Here is a 20,338-nt window from a genome sequence, read left to right on the forward strand (position 1 = left end):
CTGCGGTGGCCCGCTATCCAGCTGGGCAGACGTAAAAAGGGGGGAAGATCAAGAAATTAGAATCCAATCATTCCTCCATGCGGCCGAAGACACCGTCATCATCATCATCCATGGGAGCAGCGCGGCTGCCAAAGTCCACGTCTGCATTCCGGCGTTGACGGGACTCTCGAGCGGGAGTCCCTCCCGTTCGAACCGCACGCTCATCCGACACCTTATACGAGAGCGACGGGTTGAGCGACACCGAGAGGAAGACGTCAGCGTTAGAGTCTCGACGGAGATTCTCGTTCATTGGGCCCGACTGCGCCAGGCGGGGGCTTTGGCTGCCAGGGTGGCTGCTCGAGTCGAGGTAACGAGCCGGCAGCGGAGGCACAGGGGGCACATCCGGAGTCATGGACACAGGGCCGGTACGTGGGGTGCCGAAGTTGCACAGGCCAATGGCGGCAGCCAGGTCGGCTTCATCATCTTCGTGCAGTCGCGTGTCGGCGGTCGAAGGGCGAGTATCGATGCTCGACTGGCGGAAATGGGAGAAGGCAGGGGAATGGAGCGGGGCACTACCGGTGTACGAGCTGGAGGGGACGGACTGGTAAGAGCGGGAGAAGGTCGGGGCGTTGCTGATGCTGGGACGCTTGGTCCAGTTGGCAGGCATGCCCGACATCTCAAAGTCGTCCTCCTCCTCCTGTTCATCCCTTGGAGGCGGCGTGGTCTCGGCCGAGCTGATTCCATCGCGCACTTCCGACGAAGCATCGGGCGATGCGGACGAGGCCTCGGAATCCACCTCGAGAGACTGCTCGGGCTCGTCATCCTGGTTCATGTTGACCAGCACACTCGCGGCCTCCAACAGCTGCACCTGCTGGTGCTTGGAGATGAGTAGTTTCGAAGTAATCGCCCATGCTGGGTCGTGTTCCCACCTAAGATACCACAAACAGAACGCGTCAACCGAGTGCCACCGACGGGATCAGGGGAAGATGAGAAGAAGGGGAATCATGACGGAGGGGGAGTTGAATGACCACGAGGGCGACCTGCACAGAGCCGACATGGCGCATGCTCCCAATCGAGCAAGAAGAAGACGGCCGGGCGGCACGGGGAATACACACATATGCTTGGACAAGCAGCTGCCATGCTTATACCCTTTCCCGCAGCGTTCGCAGCGGAGATCCGCCGGGGCACGTTTCCCGTCAGTCTTCATCTGGGCGCCTTCGCTGGCTCGGCGGTTGCGGCCCCTGGGGATGGCCTTGCCGTCCGTTTCGGAGTTACTGGGGGACTGTTTGCGAGCGACCGGCGGTTCCTGGCTGGGACTGTTCATGCTCCGGGACAAATACGAGCTGAAGCCCGACGGGGTGCCGACCGACGTGGATTCCAGGCCCTTGCGGCCCCCAAGGCTGCGGCGGTGCGCGGCCGTAGGGAGCGACGCGGACTCGCCGCCGTCCTTCAAGGAGGCCGCGACCGCGGCGGCCGCATTGGCTGCTGCAGTGGTAACGCTCTTGCGGCGCGTCACGCGGTGATTGGCATTGACGGCACCCAGCGATATCGAATGGGCATGTTGTCGCTGGTTCATGTTGGGAAGAGGACGCGAGAGGGACAATTCCTGGGTAGACCGGAGAGGGCCACATCATCAGCACCTGGGAATGTGAAATCCCCACGAAAGCCGCTGAGGGGAATTCTAACAGTGCAAACAATTCCGGCCACGTACCTTGAACGAAGCCATGGTGAAGGACTTTCTGGCAATCGATTTTTCGAAAGTCCTTAGAGTAGCGAGTGGCTCTCAATTCCGGGTGGAAGCTGGTAGAATGACGTGGAGGGTCGGGGGCGGTGGTTGACGAATACGAGTTAGACGGTGCGAGGGTTAAGAAGAATGAAGGTAGAAGAGGAACGAAGACGAGAATGAGATGGAAGGAGAAGGGGAGAGAAAAGAAAGCTACGGTGGACAAAAAAAAGAAGGGGAAAGAGGAGAAAGGAGGACTCAGGCATCCGGCATGGGCAAAATCGCTCATTGCTTTGCGGGGGCTTTTCCCTTTGAGCATGCGGGGGGGGGGGAAAGAGAGAGGATCTCCGGTCACACTGTGTATGCCTACGATTGGGTCGAGAGCCGGATCATGGCCCTGAGATGGTCGCTCACTACTGATCTCTTGCTCTTTCGTTTTTTCTGGTTTGTCGTTCTGGAATGAATCCCTACGATCTCACCACTTCCAGGGTACGGATTTGTGCGTCGCAGGGCCTTGGGATGATGCGATAACCATGGCTCCACTTCGCTTCTGGGTTTCCCGGATCGCATCGACGCTGAACCTAACACTATGTAATGGCCACCGGCAACTTTGCCATCGAATCCCTTTCTCGCCAACCTGGGCGGATGGAATCCATTCAGGATAACGACCCAGCATCCGCGAGGGATATCCAATGCCCCCGAAATAGAGTGTGGTTCGCACCCCCTCGGCTGGTGTTCCGCAGGGCAAAGTTCAGGGTCTCCGGGTTATGGACACCTAGGCACCCATGGATCGAACTGGAGCAATTGGAAGACATATCGGGTTGCAAATTGCCTCTATTGCTTGGTGCCTTGGTCTGGAGTGAAGCCTTCAAGGGTTCGACATCCAACAAGGTCGAATCGGCTATGGCCTGACGATCACCCGCCAGGATCACAAGAGGAGGCGAGGAGAAAGCAGAGGACAGGGAAAAGGGTTCCCACGCCAAACAGACTCCGAACTGCTCAGGTACTTGGCCAGTACCTGGGAATACATGCTCGCGATGCTGGTGGTACGCTGGACATGCAGCAGCACGGGGAACACCGCAAGTACCTCGAGGCCAAGTATTTCGATCATGCATCGCCCGCATCGACCGGTCTAGGACATCGCCCCGGTGGGGCCGATGATGTCACCCTCTCCCAACCGGACTGCTTAGGTCAGCCGTGGTGGAGCCCTTTGCGCACCTGATAGGAGAAGTCACGGGGATGACTCACGGGGGATTTCAGGTGACCGGGGATCCAATCGAGTAATCCGATAAGGTTGGTTGAGTGGATAGAGATATCGGAGGATTGTGAAATCACACCATTATTCACACGATCATGAACGCAGTATCGACTCCGGCTCTGCAACGATGGGCGAGTTCCCTTCTCTATGACTCCATTCCCGCTTCCAAGGCACAGGCCCGGAGACCTCCTTCCCGACGATCAGATCTCCTCTCGTCGCGTCAGCCCGCCCGCTAACACCCGCCAGAGAGGATCTTTACCCCGAGCGCCTAGCTCTAACGGAATCACTATTGGTGGGTGCAAGCTGCCCTCCCCCTTGGACTCCTCATGAAAGCAAGACATTCTGGCAGATTCCTGGCCCCGAATGCTCCGTGCATTCCGGACAGAAAAATGGGTTCCTGTGGCTGTGGAGCGGAGATGAAGATGCTCGGGGCTTTCAGCTCGTGGCGCAAAAAGCATAAACACAACCCGTGAGGTACCTGCAGTTACATGCACTAGCGAGACTACTCCATACTGTCTAGGGATAGTTAGTGCCCGAGCGCGATCGGAGTGACTGCTCTTCAGCCAAGCTCCAAATCATCAAGTCTCGCAGCAAATCCTCCGTTCTCCGTGCAATCACAATGAATCCATCCCTTTGGAATCGACCGTCTGGTCCACTATGACATCGTACTGCGCAAACAGTGCAAAACACCTTTTTTTTTCTTTCTTTCTTTTTTTTTTTTGGAAGGCGATCAGGAAGCCATCCCGCCATGTGCTGGATCACCTTTCTTTACTCGTCCCCGTGTTATAGCGACATCGAGATCATAGTTCATCTTACCCGAGCGCGAGCGAAAAGCCCTTGGGGCAGGTAGTAGTGGGTCTGGCAAAGCCCCAAGGATGGCATGTATCACACCGACGAGGACCGCTAACTGTTGGCGCATTTCTCTGGAGAGTTGGAGAATGGCATTGAAGTTGAGCCGGCCTTGGGCCAGGAGTTGTCGACGCAAGGACGACGACCGTGAAAACTACAGACGGTGGCGTGACGTTGCGGTCTTGAAGTGCGAGGTGTCAGAATCACATTTGCATATAGACACAATACGTTCTAGCCAGGCCTTCGAGCTTGTACCCCCACCCATGAAATTATGAGGATAGAAGCTACCATGGTCCAATGGGGAATCACCATCGTCGTAATCATCATAATATAAACATTGATCCTGGCCATACACTAGTCCTATATACTCTGTTCCGCAGATATTCACCAATATAGAGTTTCTCAAGAATCAATCACCCTCTGAAAACACACCGTACAAACCCCCTGTCCCTCCTGCCCTCCAAACCGAAATCGCGGATACTCGACACGCCCCCAAACCACGAACCGATCCGCAGGGCTCGTCTCACCAGCACCGGTAAACCACTTGACCAGCTCCTCCTCCGTCCAATTGCAACTCGTAACAACCAAGAACCCACCTCTCCGCACCAATCGCCGCACGATATCAGGATACCGCTCACAGACCCGCCTGTCCTTCGCATCACCCGCCAACGAGATCGCATCAAACGTCCCCTTATCGAGCACAATATCAAACCCGCCCCGCGCATACGGAAACCACGAAAGCGTCTCGTCGGCCGCGCCAGGCTCGAACCCTGTCCCGGACGCAGACAGCACCGCCTTCGAGCCAAGGACATCCCATTCCTCGAACTGGATCGGCGGCGCAGAGATGGGGTTCTCCGTGCTCTCCTCATCCGCGTCCTCGTCCTCGTGCTCATCCTCGTCATCCTCATCCTCCGAGTCCGTCCGGTACGCAGAATGGCCCCTCGACCGCTGCAGCTCCCGCGCCAGCTCCACGCTCTGCGCCGAGTAGTCCACGCCGACCATCTGCCCCCCAAACCCGCCCTTCTTCTGCAGGAGCGCGAGCATGCTCCCGTTTCCTGTGCCCAGATCCAGGATACTCGGCTGGCTCGCAGCAGCGAGGTTTGCGGTGGCAGCTGCCTGGCCCCGTCGATGGCGGAGGGTATTCCGCGGCGCCAGCGGGAACGACGACCGGGTTAGGAAGCGCAGCACATTTTCTGGGGCATTGTGTTCCGAGAACCACGATGTGCCGGGGTCATCTTCGTCGTTGAGGTCGGCGTCGGCGTCGGCGTCGCTGTCTTCTGTTGTCGCGTCGTTGGCATTGTCTTTCGCGGCGTCTTTATCGGCGGGGCTGGAGATGTGGGCGAGCGTGCGTGCGTAGTAGGTTTCCCAGCTTGAGAAGTTCAGCGCATTAGCTCAAGGAGTTCTTTCCAATATGTGTGGGATGGTCGATTGGTATGGTGTCTCATCCAAGTAGTTACGCTTATGTGTTTGGAGGGGCAGGAACGCGGGGTTCCCCGGTCAGGGCCTGATACCGCTCGGCGTGTGGTGCAGGTGTAGACTCAATGATACATACTAGTCCTTTGTGCCCAGCTCGCTGGGTGATAGATAGGTCGGATGAGTGTCGTCAGCCATTGTGCGTGGGATCTGAGAGTGTGGGCTGCGCGAGAAAATTTGCGGGATGGTTGCGGATACTGTTCCTTATCTACTATCAGATCAGATTGCCGACCCCCGGACATGACATCGACCTCGCGGAACGTAGTTTTCGCCTGGAGACAGTGTTTCGGGAGTTATCAACTACAAAAAGCTTCAGGATAGTCCAAATTGAGCTCGGAGCTGTCCAGTTCTATTCAGACTGCGCGTAGGGGGTATTTGTCATTTCTTTCCTTCAATCCGTCCATAGATCCACCATCTCGCTCCGTGGATAGATAGATGGAGCAAGTAATCAAAACAGAGGAAACAAAAACGAAGGCCTTGTCTTCTTTGGGGGAGGGGGGGAGACAAGATGGTCAAAGAAAAGGAATTTCTGGAAGGTAGAAGAAGCGAAGGTTGAGTTGGGGGTAGCCAACTAATGCAAAAGAGGTGTCTGGGTATCCTCCACAATAAAATTACAGTTACCGGGCTCGCGAAAGACCAGAAAGTTTTCCGAATATCCCTTGGTATTGAAAGTTCGCATTTTCGCGATCCGTGACGCCGGAGATGATGAGAAAGGGAAGTTGAAGCGATAGAGGTCGACAAATGGTAGGGGTTTGAGACACCATTTCGTCGCCAGGCGGATAGGCGGAGAGGAAAAGTGCCAGGTGAAAAGCGATGAGCGACAACAAAGCCCGCTTTGGTCATGGAAATCGTCATTTCAGTCAAGATGGGTATGTGACCGAGCAAAGAAAGGGGGAAAGGCGACCAAAATAGAAGGGGCCGGGGCGAGGCAAAGAATCCTCGGATTAGAATCGAAAGACATGCAGAATGTCAGGTCGTGGAATCATTTCAAGGCCTTGTCTCTTGAAGAAAAAACAGGGGCCGCAGAATTACAGGAACTCATCGATGTTCCGCATAATGAAGCGTTCACCTCCTGCTGGGGGTGAACGTGGATCAGCCGTCTGATGGGCATATTGCACAGGGTTGGGAGCCTCTGCTCGATGATCGATTCCTCGAATCGGCGGCGGTAACGAGGGTGCCAAAAACCCGCTAGTTCTCGGGGAAAACAGACCAGCTCCAGCATCTGGTGTGTCGCGAACGAAGACATGAGTCTGGACAAGCGGATCGCAGCTACTCACGCTGCGAGGCAATCCTCGGGGACGTCCAGATGCGGGCTCCACAGACTGGAATTTGTGTCGGAATGGCAACTGATTGGGAGACAGGCTGCGCTTCGGCGACCTATTGCCATTATCACTTGTCTTTGGACGGCCTGAGCTCGACGACGGAATAGCGAGGCAGCCCATTGAGGGTGCCTGTGACAGGCCGCGGAAAGGTGGCCGGCTCGTTTCCGCTCTGGAAACCCGCTCGGCGCGCGGGACCTGAGGCTCAGAGCTCCTTCGGCCCCCCTGGACAAACCACTCGCGAGGGGCGGGTCGTGATGGCGACCCTCGCATCAGACGAGACCGGAAGTCTGTGAGCTGATAGATGAGGCTCATGTTAGGGCCCACCCACTGACTGCGCCCTTTGACCACCTCGTACATCGAATTAAAGTCGAGGTGGCGGTTTTTGTACAGGCCGTACGCAATAACTAACGACGCCGACCGACTAGCACCCAACTGGCAATGCACAAGGACCCTCTTGCCTTGAGATATCCGGTCGTCAATCAGTTCACAAAGTGGAAGCAAGTCGTCAAGGATCTCCGAATTATGATCCCAGCCAACATGAACGTACTCTGGGGTCGCAGGTGATTTGGGAGTGGAGGTAGTCGGAGTGGCAGATCCGGATTCAGACGGCGGGTATTCAAATGCAGACTTGAAAGAGACCTCGGAGGCAGCAGTCTCAGGTTCCCCACTGGAAAACCGCTTGGAGGCCATCGAGGCGTTACGCCAAGTGCTCATCACAGTGTCGTTCCGTTCCTCCTTGTTCGTATTAAAAGGATTGGCGACTTCCTTGGCGACGTTCACTACCACATCGAATTGGGCGGCTTCCTCTGCGGTCGGTTCCAGGTACAAAAACACGCCCGAGTCGTATATACAAATGGGGCCATTCGGGTAGCCACGGTCGGTTTGACGAGTGGACTCTCGGGAGTCGATGTGGTCGTCCTCTTCTTTTAATCCGTGCAGAACCCGGTGGGAAAAAGAACAGCCATCATCTGGCACGGGTGTGAGGGGAGAGGCTGCATCGTCGGAAGTACCCGAAAAACGACGTGCACCGTGATGCGACACCGGCCGCGGGAGCTGCATACCACCTCGCGGGGCGAATGAAGGCGAAGTGATGGATGCAAGAGAAGGAGAGGATTCTGCGTGTCGGAGAGACTGGCGCCCTAAGGGGGTCGGAGGGACTGCATCAGATCCATTAGAGAAAGACTTGTCAAACCCGGGAGTACGGATGGTGAGATTTGCAGGCCTTCGTCGCGTGCTCTTCGGAGGAATCTGGATAGGAGATGGCGGGGCAGAGAGGTGATGTTTTGAACTCGTCTCCACTACCGAAGCGGTAGCAATGGGCGGTCGTGATTGCGACGGCGGAGGCATGCGCAGGGACAGATTCTTGAGATTACGCGCGCGGCGGTTTGGTGAGCCTGGACGTAGGTTTTGAGGAGCTGGTAGCAACCGGGACCGGTCGGTGGGCATGGTGGACCGCGGCGAAACTTCCAGCGGATGAGCGGGTGGTGTAAACTTTGGATAGGACACAGGCATAGCCGAAAGGGATTCTGGAGAAGAGCTGGGGGAGATTTCCCCCGCAGAAGGCGAATCAAAGGGGGATATTGTCGTGGTCGGTGAGGATTCCGTTGACCCCGAGGTCATCGACGAGACACTCTCGCGATGAGGCGAAGGTAGAAGTCGTCGCCCCGATGTGTCGACCGGGATATGGGCCGGAAGCTGAAGCGGTTGGATGGTGCTCTCTTCCTCTTTGTATGGCGGAGGGAGACCTCCATAGACGGACATGAACGAAGGGAACGAGTCCGGGAAGGACGGTGGACTGGTTTGTACCGGCATGGTTCGAAGAGGCGCGTCAAAGGCGTGTGGTTTTCCAACCCACCGGGTCTCAAAGGGAGCACGTATCCACCAGGGCTAGAGGGGGCATTCGGACCGAAGACAGGATGTTTGCGACCTGTGCAAATGATTCTTTCGGACGAAAGGGCGTCAGTTCTGGAAGTTGCTGTTGGGATCTAGGGTGGCGAGCTACGGCTGAGCGCTGCAAGGGCTGAAACAATGATCTGCGACCATGCCAAACCGACGGGAGAAGATGCGCAGGCACGAGTCACATGGGCTCGAACAAGTGTTGAAACGATGCAAAAGAGTAGGTGGAAGAAGACATGGAAGTGGGAGGGTTGCGGTTGGTTTTGCAGTGCCTCACATACCAGATCCCAAGCCAACCGGACGATCAGAGCCGCACGTTGCTTCGTATCGTGTTGTTCCCTTCTTTCCCCCTCCCACGGTTGAATCGAAGAGCGACTTCGTGAATCGAAACGGGTGATGAATTCAGGTGAATGTCTTTTTTGTGTGGCGAAGGAGCGACAGGAACCAGCACCAGAGAATCGAAAGGCGTGGTTGAAGGATGAAATGGGGGGGGGGGGGGGGGGGATTTCAGGTCGGGTCGTTCCTCCGGGGAACGGGGAATGTTGGAAGGAGAGGCAAAAGGGGGAGAGGAAAGGAAAAAGTAGTCCCGGATGACGGGGGGGCAGGTGAAGGCAAAAGGGGAGGAGAAAGAGAAAGGGGCGAAGTGAAGGTGAAGGTTGAAGGTCTGAAAGCAAGAGATGGGGGAAATAGACCCTTACTGTTTTTATTTAGATTGGCCAACTCTGATACATGTTAGAGATCTCCGATTTCAGGCCCACGGTAATTTGGCCTGAGGGTGACGGGTAATCCGTTTACAAGGTGGAGCCGCACATAGGCCCCAGTGGGCGATTGCAGGGGGTGTTTGAGGGGACGAGGGCTGTATGCTGTACAGGACTGTAAGTAGTACCTGGTGTCGTCGCCCGCGCCCAATCATTCCGCCCGCTCTAATTTTAGCCGCCGGGGGGCGTCGCTGGTGCTGCGTCGGCGCCAAATGCACGCAAATGAGAGGCCCGTCCTCCCCCTTCGCCCTTGGTTCCCGTGTGATATCCTCCCGTTCTCCTACTCTCCTAGTGACGGGACTATCTCTAGCCACAGGATGCTCCACGCGCTCCAGTCGACGGCCACTCCGGTATATCGCAGAGTGTACAGGTTTGTAATTCACTCCTCTCCCTCTCCACAAACTGCCCGGGATGGCGTGCGCGATGGGATTCCTTGACCGGGGCGGTCCACTCCAGTTCCACTCGATAGCTGAGCCCGAGAGGATGTCGCGTTCACGCAGGCTGGGCCACCCGGTTGGATCTTTCCAGTTGTGAGGCTGCCTTGGATCCCGTCCGAAATCGAGATGGGGGAATTCCATACTGTATAGTATGCTTATACTACTGTATAGGCTGGGTTACCGTGCGACGGTCGTGACACCTGGTGCAAGCGGAGTCGAGACAAGTCAGTAGTGTGTGTAGGTCCCTGCCGGCGTCAGTCGTACCCATGGGACCAGACGTGCGTCCATACGGTCGACTATACGTTCACTACGCCCGCCATGCGTTCCGTCAAGAAAATTCCACGGAAATCCGGATCGTCAGACGGGACGCGGGGTGGAGAAGCATCGATGCGTGCGCAGCCTGTTCGACCAGCCTGATTCGTGAATTTCAAATTCGGACCTCTCCCGTCCCAGTGCACGGGTCTCAGAGGACATCGACACGGCACACCGAACGGTGGGCGCAGCGACCCATGGATTGCTGCTGGGGAGTTCCGCCAGTACCAATCATCGAAGTTGGGTCAGAGGCTCGAAAGACCAAAAAACATCAAGTATACCAGTATAGCCCGGTGGCTTCCCGATTCCCAACCATCGATGCAGACCGATCTGGCCACGCAAAGAAGGGGGCAGGAAATCCCAATCGGGTAGAGGCAACTTGACCATGAATCATCCCCCTCCCACGATGAAACCCCGGAGGCCGATGGATCTGGGATGGCGATCCTGAAACACGCCAAACGCGCCCTAGCAGGCGCTAGTGGCCCAGGGCGGAAATCGATACCTGCTGCGTCAGCCAGTCCGGAGTCGCGTTGGATGGATTTGAGTTTCAGCATGGAATCATGCCTGGCGTGGTGAAACATGCACATCATCGAGTTCTTTGCCACGTCAAACTTACTTCGACGATACAGATATTCTTCGATGGACGCGAGTCGGTCGACACGAATACCCTCTGCTGCGGATCCGCTGATCGCTGGTTCCCACGTGGAAGGCATCCTGAGCCTGCAACCGGGCCTCTGCCAGTCTGCCATATCCACGAACCGTTGATGGGTATGGGTGATAGGTGATACGACACTGGATCAGTCTACAGAGACCAAGTCTGTATCTATATTCTGCGCTGATTCGTCCCGTGTGCTGCGGCTATAGTGGTCCTCTAGATTCCGCTCCGATCGACTCAAGCACCCGTGTCTGAGAGATTGCAGTTCCTGATCGCGCCTCGCCTCGTGAACGCGAGACGTTTCACAGATGAAGAACTTGCTAAGAACAAACCTCAGGACCGCCCCTGAACCCACGGCCACTGCGCACGGCTGAAGTGGGTTCAGGTTTCGCCTGTTTCGCCTGTGTTTCGGGGTCTCCGCCTGCCACAGACCAACAGCCATCTCGACGAATCCCATCGCACCCTCCATCCGAGCTGTTGGTGGGTGACTGAACTGCTCCTCCTGCTGACACCGCTCCCAAGGTTGCTCCTGGAGATTGTGGTTCGCCGGCCAACAGGACTGTTGCCTGGTTGAATCTGGTCTGGAGCGCGGCCAATAGAGTGCATTGTATCATGTATATACAATGCTCGGTGAGGATGCGATAGGCCGTTTTGCGACCTTCTATGTACATGACAGTATCTCGTCCGCTGCAGGGTCACTAGCTCCCCGGATTGACGACTCCCTGATCACGCGAGGTCTTGCTGTTTCGACTATAGACTTGCAGGGGCGAGGACTGCGAGAATGGTCGACCATACTTAGCTGCGAAGCTGAAATTCATGTATGTACAGTAGACGCTTCCACTGTATCTGGTCATGGCTCCTCAGGGTGGGACCAGTGGCTTGCACATTAATAATTGAATTACATTATTTGAGGCTGGTTTCCCTCAACTGCCGTCTTCAATCCCGGAGAAATGTATGTTGTTTCCCCCCCTAGAAGACGGGAGAGGAACTGTACTTCTTTTGCCACAACGAGCGGACAGCATTGGTTCCCTGCATCTAGGGCCCAAGAAGCACTTACGACTTGATCTCGAGCTTTGTCAATTCAGCTCCGAGCTTTCTCCGGTATCGAATGGAAGCTTGGAAGATTGCGCCCATTTCTTAGGTACTTAATCGCTGGATTGTACCATACGGACACAGGTGCCTCTTCCAGTATTCGACGGTGAGACAGAACACAGACAGACAGAACCCATATGGAGCCCGAAGCTGCCAGAAGAGCCACGTGGAAGACATACCCACTCAGCAGCGAAGACTTTTGATCCCAAACTGGAATATCAGGGACCCATCGGCAGCCCTGGCTCCATGTTGGACCCATGGCTTCGTGACGGGAACCGTGGTTCGCGGGTTTGTTTTGTTGACAAGAATGGCTTTGGAGATGCTCTCACCGGAGTATGGACTCCGTTGCTGGCGCGCGAAAATTTTTTCTCTTTCTGCGTGGGTGATTCTGACGATGTTGGACAGCCATGGCATGGTATATAAGATATCATTCCAATTTCCATGGATGAGTACCTAGGACCTTCGGCATCGGGAGTAAATACCTAGGTATGACTGCCCAGGAATTCTCAAGAGGCATCGACTCGGATCCAACAGCCTAGAACTCGGTTGAATAGCCAATTCAGAGACGGACCTTGCAATGGAGACCAAACGGGGACCTTTCGCCCACTTCGAAATTTTCCCAGCCACTTTGTAGTTTTCTTGTATGTGCTTTCCCTTCGGCATTGACAGGTCATCCACTCGACACCTCGTGCCCGTCACTTAGCACGAGTGATCCACCATGCAGGACGAGTAGCCGAAATCACAAATCGGCAGTGACCCGTTGGACCAGAAGGGAAACAAGCCTGCGACTGAGCAGCTCGTAGAAGGAGCAGCTCGTCAACCCAAGTGATATACTACCAATGCCCGGCACCGTCAGCTTCACACTGCCTGACAGCCCCACCGGTGAAACGCCCACGCCGGCCACGACGACACTAAATCAGGCCCGGCGCTCCTTCTTGCACCCCCGTCGATCCGCCCCGAGCTTTCATCTCCCCAGCCTCCAAATCCAAATCCGCACAGCTTCGCCGTCCCGCGATTCCGCTCCAGACCCTTCCCTCCACGCCCGTCTATCCCCCTCAAATGCCTCGGAGTCACGACCGGACTCTTCCCCATCGCTTCGCCCTGATGTGAAAAGCATGCCATCGACCGTGGCATATTCCGAATCGAGGACCCTGGCGAGTGAGCATGGTCGCGCCCTGAACGCCGCGCCTCGACTGGGGGCGGAAAATAAGGCCTCGAACATGGATGAGGCCCGGCCCAAGGCGGAGGATGTGTTCTTGAATATCGCGAGGACGGACTCCAGTCGCCGCAACTCCTTCGGACGCTCGGAATTTCGACGGGTGAGTCGCCCATCAGCTCGCGGGTCGGGAGGTGCCCGTTGACCATGACACTGCCGTCCCTCCTTTCCCCGAACCGTCTCCTGAGAAGCCTCGATGTACTGACGAGAGTGACGATGAGGGCAAACAGTCCAGACTCGGATATTCCAGCCCCGGTTTACGGTCGCCGACCAGTCGGGTCGATCCTGAACAAACCCCTTCCCCCGATCAACGCCTCAGCAATGCCGACAGCCCCTTGCTTTCGCAGAATGGCTCCCCGACCATCCCATACAGCTCAATCCCCCATCCTCCAGCCGCCTCCGCTCATCCTCTCGACGACCCTCATCGCTTCCGCTACTCAAGCTTGACCACCGGCGCGCGATCCACGATTGGCGCCCCTCGAAGTCGACTCACTCGCACCAGTCCTGAGACCTCCCCACGTTCGGCCGCAGTCAACGGCGAACGTCGAGCTTCCCTACACGAGGCGCGTCTACATCGCCATCCGGCTCTGTCGACAGTGCGAAACAGCCGGCAGCCGTCCACCTCGGAGGCGACTGAGCGCGCTCGTGGTGACGCCGAAAAGACTCGCGCAGACGGGACTGAGTCAACCCTCTCCACTACAGCGCCATCCACGGTCTGGGATGAACTAGACGATCTCAAGTCGCGCATTCGCAAACTGGAGCTCACGGGGAAATTACCGCCGTCATCGCAAGCCGCGATTTCAGGCGCATCCAACGAACGGCCTCGGACTGCCGCTACCACTGTGACCGCCTTGTCTACCTCTCCGAGACATTATCGCAAGGTCAGCACTCCGTCCACAGAGACGGACAATGCCTCGCAAAGCCAGGTCCAGCCCCTGCTGCAGTCGGCGTTGGCCAAAGCCAAGGCTGTACTGAGCAGTGACGTGTACTCGGCGCTAGAGGCGACGATCACAGATGCATTGGCTCTTTCGACGATGTTAGGTGTCAATACAGCCCCGTCGGGCACCGTCTCTGTTGTGAATGGAGGATACAGTTCCTCGGACCGCCAAGCGCGTCGCAAGGCCGACAGTGTGTGCCGCAGCCTGACCGAGCTTTGTCTCGCGTTGACGGATGAACAGCTCAGGCGCAATCGATCACCTCCAAGCCAGACTACGGGGCCACAGTCCCTACGGGCTAATGGTGGTGAGAGCGATTCTCTGATGCCTGGACCCGCTTACCAGAGGAGTGCCAGCCACGAACCCGAGGGTGCTGAGCGGCGGCAGAGCACCAGTCGCATTTCTAGTCGCCTTGAAGCGCGCAGAGCATCTTTGGTCAACCCCAGCCCAGGGAGTACTGTGGAGGCCAAACCAGCGCAGTCACCTAACAACGTCCCTACTCCACCGAGCCGACTTCATCGCATCTCGACATCTCTCCGCAGTCGCAGGTTACCCGCCGATGAAGACAATGGGGAGACCAACAGCCCACTCAGTCGCTCACTTTCTAGAGCCATGACTATGACAGAGACTGGGACACCTAGTCCCGTCCAAAGTGTACCCCCTCGCCAGCGATTGTCATATGGCCATTCTCGCTCTATCTCCGGAGTGCAACAAGAGCAAGGCCTGGGTATTTCGCCACGCTCTCCTCAGTATCAGCAGCTCTCGACGCCATCTCAGGCGCCGGCATCGCAGCCTCGAACACCAACTACCATCCCATCCCAAACCAGCATTCCATTCCGCCGCAGCTACATGGCCCCTGCTGTCTATTCCCCAGCCACGTCCCGCTCCAACATCCAAGCTGGGTCCCGTCGGTACGGCCTCTCGCCGAATCTCTCGGGCGCGACACCGGGTTCTGGAGTGGACGACAGTCCACGGTCTCCCCAGCTAGAGTCTTCGCAGACCCGGATTAGCGCACCGTCAGGTAAATCAGTCACCAGTTACACCCCTATCCAACAACCACGACTTCGTACCAACAGTTTGGGGACGCGGCGATTTGGTCTCAGACAACGTCCAGTTGGCCCACCCGACGACTCCGTCAACCTGGATGACAGCATCGACTAGCTTCTGTCACACTTTCTGCATCTGTTGATCCGCCACTATGCATGCCCACTGAAACCGGTTTACGCTTTATTGATACTTTTTACGCAGCGACCTTGCATCTGATCTTGTATCCTCTTGGGGATTTCGGCTTCAGCTCGGCGTTTCTCTTTCATGCCTCTTAGGCGCTTGCTCTGCTTGTGTATGCATACAGTTGGGTCTGGAGTCCTTCGTCGCAATATCCAGCTCCTCGAAAATATGGCACTCTTCGACGTTGATGCATCGTGACGGCCTTCCTCTGTGCACTTGAACCGAGAGATCCCATACACCGACTAACTGTCGCGAGGTATGCGCGGGCAAAAGCCGCCCGCTTTACTCTGGCCCTTTGTCTTCTCACTGTGCCACTCTACCTCCGTTTCATTTCTTCCGAGAACGGAACCTTGTCGACGATCAGGTATCAGTTGAAGGGTTCATTGATTCATGTACAAAAACAACCATCGACCGGCGTCCTGTCCAGACATTCTTCTACTTCTTGTTCTTCTTTATTGTACATCTTGCCTCTGGTCTCCTTTGTGCTTCATCCCACCATAGCATTTCTCGAGTGCTTAGTGGTTCCCCGATCTCAGCATGGGGTGGGACCACGCCCCTATTTGGAACGAAATTTCTCTTACGAATAAATGAGACTTGCAATTGCCCACTTCCACTGCTTTGACATAATACATAGATGTGACGCAATTCCCGGCATGATGGAATCAGGTTCTGGGGAATCTGCCAGTTAGAATTGACTTCGCCGGGATCCTGCCAAGCCGACGGATCCTTTTCGCTCGTAAGTCTCACCCCGAGCCGACGTGATATGCCCGAAGTTCGTGTCAACCGGCCCCCTCGTATACTGGGTTCAAGACCGGACTCGTATGTTCCTTTCCCCACTGAATGACCTGAGCCGACTGATCCGATCGCATATAAATGAGAGAAGTCGCATGTCTATCGAGAACGAGTCCGGAACTGGTGATATAAATACGGCCCACCAAGTGGCTGTGGTTCTCGGTGCTTTCTCAAGTACCCGACTAAATATTTCCCGGGGGCTAACCTCGCATGGCAGGTAGGCAGACTACAATATCTATGACATTGGGTGCCAAAGTTATAGTCTGTGCCCATCCCTTATATTCATTATACCAGTCCAATATTTTCTGTCTGCTGGAGTTCCTTACACTGATGTCAAGTTCTATCTGAATCTGTCCAAGTATACTTTCAGCTTTCCCACCTCTACCACGAGAGACCCAAAATAATACAGTGACCTTGGAATTCGAAGCCACTAGTGAGATTTGTTTCAGGAGTCGGCCCCATTTACGTATTCCCGGGGGCGGATGATGCGGCTGATTTCTTCAGCGCCAAGCAGTCAGCATGCCGATCTAGTTATACATTTGTGGATAGCAACGCGATGCTTCGCTCGCATAAGCTTCTAAACAAGCTTAGGGCTTGGCCATGGCCGAAAATTAACCGGGCATCTAGACAGCACGTCTGTTTGGAATCCCTAGGAGAAAATCTCCTTGTCACTTGCTGTGTTCCGACTGGAGTACGTATTTACATCGAGAGCTTTGGCGCTGATCGAACCTGACGAGGTGGATCTCTGCTACGCGCCACTCGAGTTTATTTCTCTCTTCGTTCTCGATGGGGCCAATTCTTCAACCCTATACAAGCGGATGGAAAGTCTCCGTAATAGACACGCCATACCCAAAGAGGCAAGTGGCATCCGGCATAAGCATAGTAAGACGCGTCGCTCGAGATTGCCGAAACCAGTTTATACAAATGGCATGAGTGGCAGGGCCAGCACAGCTGCCCCTGGAACATCTAGTTTTCTTACCGTCTAGGTCAGGCCTTTCGGTAGAGCACATCGATGATATTGGCAGGATGGAGTGAATCCATGCAGCAGCGCCAGGAGGTTGAGATAGACTGGAGACAGTAGAGACCGATATTTCGCCCGATCCGACGGCTATAGGCTATAATATTATCTCGGTGGATCCTCGCCCTGTTGCGTAGCTGTCCCTTCCTTCTACCCCAAAACGACTAGTGAAGTATAGGATCGTCGTCAAACTGGAGATTCTTGCAGGCATGATACCAGCAATCAGCACGAAGTGCGTACAGGCTAGTATCTGAGACCAATCCGTCTTTCTATGGTTCAATATGATTTGGTGGTCAAGCTCCGTCAATATCTCTTAGGGTTTGGCTCCAATGCCGGACAAGGCGAAAACAACGGCCATACGCATCGCCAAGCAAATAAGCTTGTAGACGCATGGGTGTAATTTTGATGGCTTAGAATAATCTTTACTAGCCTGTTAGAGGATGATGACACCCCGATAGCCCATGTCTTGTAAGGTCAATCTCCACAGTTGAGACGATGAGTCGAGGATGCGTGTGTACCTCCGTGCTTGGAGGCCCTCGACGAGACGGGCCTGTTTCCCATGGGGGCCATTAGTCTGGGACAACTTATATACTTAGCGTGCAGTCAGGGTTTAAGGTCTAGTCTTTTCTCTCTCGGATCGTCCAGTCTCTGTGATTTCCAGTCACTCTCTGCGGAGCTTCTTCCACGATGTTGTTCAAGCCCAACATTCTTTTGCTCCTATGGCTTTCCGTGGAAGTAGCCAACGCCCTGGTACCGGGAGTTCCTGCAGGGCAAGGAGTTCCCCGACGCAAAGTTGCTCGAGGGCCCGCGTCTTCATCTGCAACCGCTACCTCGGTCTCTGATACTGCGCCCAGTATAGGCATGTCTCACTCCGTCAACCCCCCTCCCCATCGCAGGTTAGCTAACTCCTTTCCAAGCATCGGGGACCTCATCGACCCGTTTGAAAGGATCGGGAAGCTGTAAAGCCCGCTCCTTTAGCAGCAAGGCGGCCACGTCCTCTGGGCTTGCTACAACCACCAAGCGCACCTCGACCAGCAGTGCTACTGCCAGCTCATCCCGGATGAAAGGTATAGCTTCATGCTTCTCCAGTCCTACGTCGTTCATTTGCTAATGCTTTCCAACAGGTTCAGGAAGCTGCAGGGTTCGTCACTCTAGCAAGCCTGCCACGTCCACCACACCCCCGGCAACCAAGACCAGGCCAATGACTACATCTGCACCTTCGACGAAACGTTCGTCTTCTACGTCGGTAGCCAAAGCCCCCGAATGCACAAACTGGGCCAGCGTGAACGCGTTAGAAGGCACTAGTGTCGACCTCTGTGTCTGCAAGTACAAGGATGAGCACATCTCTTTCAAGCCTGCCAGCCACCAGGGATGTCCCACGACCATCCCCCCGAGTGTCATGAGCAGTCTCACGTCCACACCCTCAACGACGACTGGTCCTGCCACCATCACCATCGACAACTGGCCCTATACTGCCTATGGAGGGGACGGGGCCGTGACAGCCTGCGCATCGTCGTCGGTCGTGCACTACGCCGGTTACCCCGTCACCCAATGCGCCGGTAGTACCTCGATGATCCACACAGCCGTCTCATATTCCACCACGATCAACGTCAGCCCCAACGGCATGCTGGACTATGGCAACTGGACCAACTTCGAGGACATGGACTGGGACAAAGACACCGACGCAGACCGCACGAGCACCCTGTACAGCGCCTTCTACACGGCGCTGTCGACTCTCTGCCACGAATCGTCCACCACCACCGTCCTCACCGTCACCGGGCTCTCGACCGACATCAAGCACGACAAGGTCGCGACCGTAACCACGCCGACGACCATGTACCAATGCGCCGTGGCGACGGCCACGGCCGAGAACATCCGGTTCACGGCCAACGACGAGTCCGAGGAGGCCAAGCTCACCGTCACCGTGCCCTTCTCGCACTTCGATCTCGACAACCTCGACAAGTGGGTCAACATGACGGCCTTTGCACTCGTCGCCAACGCCATGCAGAGCGGGAACACCTGGGAAGGCGAGTACCTGGTCTCCACGGGCCGTGGGCCGGGCGTGGCCGAGAAGATCGTGCAGCACACGGGGCCGTCCCTGGTGGACCTGAGTTACTTCAGCAGTCTCAACGAGGGGATTCTCGAGCAGTTCCAGGTGCAGGTCGGATTCAAGGAGTCCGAGTCCGAGTTTGACTGTGCGCTCATGGCGGAGTTGGAGGAGTTCGCTTCGGCTGTCATGGCTTTCTTCGATCCGGCAATCGCGGCCGAGTTGATTCCCGAAGAGCTCAGTTTGGAAACACTCTGTAATCTGGCCCAAGGAAGTTAAACGGAGAACTGTTCGAGATGAATGCCCTGGGCAGTGTCTGTATGGATGATTATTATAATGTTTCTGTTTTTTTTTCCCCCTGTTAGCTTTTTGGGGGTATACATGTCCTACTTCTAACGACTCACTCAACCCCTACCTGTTACATCTTCAATGTATATCTCCAAGTAGATACTACAGTCGAGGACTACGACAAAGGCGACAAATTGACCATATCACATCAATGCCTATCCGCGGCAGATAGTAATCGTCTTTTTGGTATTTAGTGTAAACTCGGGATATGTTGTGACATGTCCGGGTCACATTGAGAACCGTAAGATATCCCAGGAGAAGAGACAAGGAAAACACGGAGATAAACTAGAAGGGCGGATTCAAGGCAAGAATTAGGAGGACAGGGAAGATAAGGAAATGTAGTTTTTTTTTCGGTATTTCGGAAGGAGGCAGGACAAAGAGAGGAAGAGCAGGAGGGAAGAGAAGGGAAGTGCAGTCGGAGCCGTGAGGAGAACAGGGGGGGGAGCTGGCGAGCAAGGATCAAAGAAGAGCAGAATGGTTCTGATGGACAAACCATATCTGGTCAAGGAGCAGAGTTTTCGGGGAAACGATATATGAGAGAGGCCGAGGTAGAGACCGAGAAAGGCGACGGGTGTAGGAAAAGGCGCGCGGCGAGAACCGAGAGACGATGAGAGCGGAACAGGTGTGTGAAGAACAGCAAGTTAGATATCCGTGACAGGGCACGATAAACAAGCACCGTTCCGTGGACCATGAAGTCGAGATCTGAGAGCGAAGGTCATTCTGGCAGGTTGCGTTTTAGCTCAATATAGGGTGATCAATTGAGCCACACAAGATTCGGTACCGTATCTAACATGCATGGTCCCGTCCATTGCGGCAGACTTTTGTCTCTGGTGGGTAGAAAGCGATGCACGAGGTGAAGGCAGGAAATCTGAAGAGTAGTAGGGTTGGAAAGACAAATAAGAAGAAAACAAAAGAAAGCGCTTGCACATGACCGCCGCTGATCATGACCGACAGTCTTTGAAGTCGTTAAGTTCAAAGAGACACAGAGACCGCTTGAGCGG

At 55.4% G+C, this 20,338-nt stretch overlaps 6 protein-coding genes across 6 annotated transcripts; 2 read left to right on the forward strand and 4 right to left on the reverse strand.

The window, feature by feature from the left end:
* Window positions 1–67: 67 nt before the first annotated feature.
* Window positions 68–1,705, reverse strand: N7459_008662 (putative C2H2 finger domain protein; the record flags this gene model as incomplete). Its single annotated transcript, XM_056947830.1, has 3 exons — window positions 68–908; window positions 1,095–1,585; window positions 1,691–1,705. The coding sequence occupies 3 exons, from the start codon at window positions 1,703–1,705 to the stop codon at window positions 68–70; spliced, it is 1,347 nt and encodes a 448-aa protein (XP_056797340.1).
* A 591-nt stretch (window positions 1,706–2,296) lies between these two features.
* On the forward strand, window positions 2,297–2,924 carry N7459_008663 (uncharacterized protein; the record flags this gene model as incomplete). Its single annotated transcript, XM_056947831.1, has 2 exons — window positions 2,297–2,576; window positions 2,629–2,924. The coding sequence occupies 2 exons, from the start codon at window positions 2,297–2,299 to the stop codon at window positions 2,922–2,924; spliced, it is 576 nt and encodes a 191-aa protein (XP_056797341.1).
* A 1,287-nt stretch (window positions 2,925–4,211) lies between these two features.
* N7459_008664 (putative S-adenosylmethionine-dependent methyltransferase) lies at window positions 4,212–5,420 on the reverse strand (the record flags this gene model as incomplete). Its single annotated transcript, XM_056947832.1, has 2 exons — window positions 4,212–5,178; window positions 5,362–5,420. The coding sequence occupies 2 exons, from the start codon at window positions 5,418–5,420 to the stop codon at window positions 4,212–4,214; spliced, it is 1,026 nt and encodes a 341-aa protein (XP_056797342.1).
* An 890-nt stretch (window positions 5,421–6,310) lies between these two features.
* dspD (putative protein-tyrosine phosphatase) lies at window positions 6,311–8,416 on the reverse strand (the record flags this gene model as incomplete). Its single annotated transcript, XM_056947833.1, has 1 exon — window positions 6,311–8,416. One exon carries the CDS (start codon window positions 8,414–8,416, stop codon window positions 6,311–6,313), a length of 2,106 nt encoding a protein of 701 aa, XP_056797343.1.
* A 4,177-nt stretch (window positions 8,417–12,593) lies between these two features.
* On the forward strand, window positions 12,594–15,066 carry N7459_008666 (putative LPXTG-motif cell wall anchor domain protein; the record flags this gene model as incomplete). The annotated part of the gene is made up of 2 exons (XM_056947834.1): window positions 12,594–13,073; window positions 13,201–15,066. The coding sequence occupies 2 exons, from the start codon at window positions 12,594–12,596 to the stop codon at window positions 15,064–15,066; spliced, it is 2,346 nt and encodes a 781-aa protein (XP_056797344.1).
* Window positions 15,067–18,530: 3,464 nt separating this feature from the next.
* On the reverse strand, window positions 18,531–19,833 carry N7459_008667 (uncharacterized protein; the record flags this gene model as incomplete). Its single annotated transcript, XM_056947835.1, has 2 exons — window positions 18,531–19,250; window positions 19,831–19,833. The coding sequence occupies 2 exons, from the start codon at window positions 19,831–19,833 to the stop codon at window positions 18,531–18,533; spliced, it is 723 nt and encodes a 240-aa protein (XP_056797345.1).
* Window positions 19,834–20,338: the final 505 nt, after the last annotated feature.

This window comes from Penicillium hispanicum, assembly GCF_028827665.1.
Source record: "Penicillium hispanicum strain IBT 35686 chromosome Unknown utg000007l_segment0_segment0, whole genome shotgun sequence".
Taxonomy (NCBI): domain Eukaryota; kingdom Fungi; phylum Ascomycota; class Eurotiomycetes; order Eurotiales; family Aspergillaceae; genus Penicillium; species Penicillium hispanicum.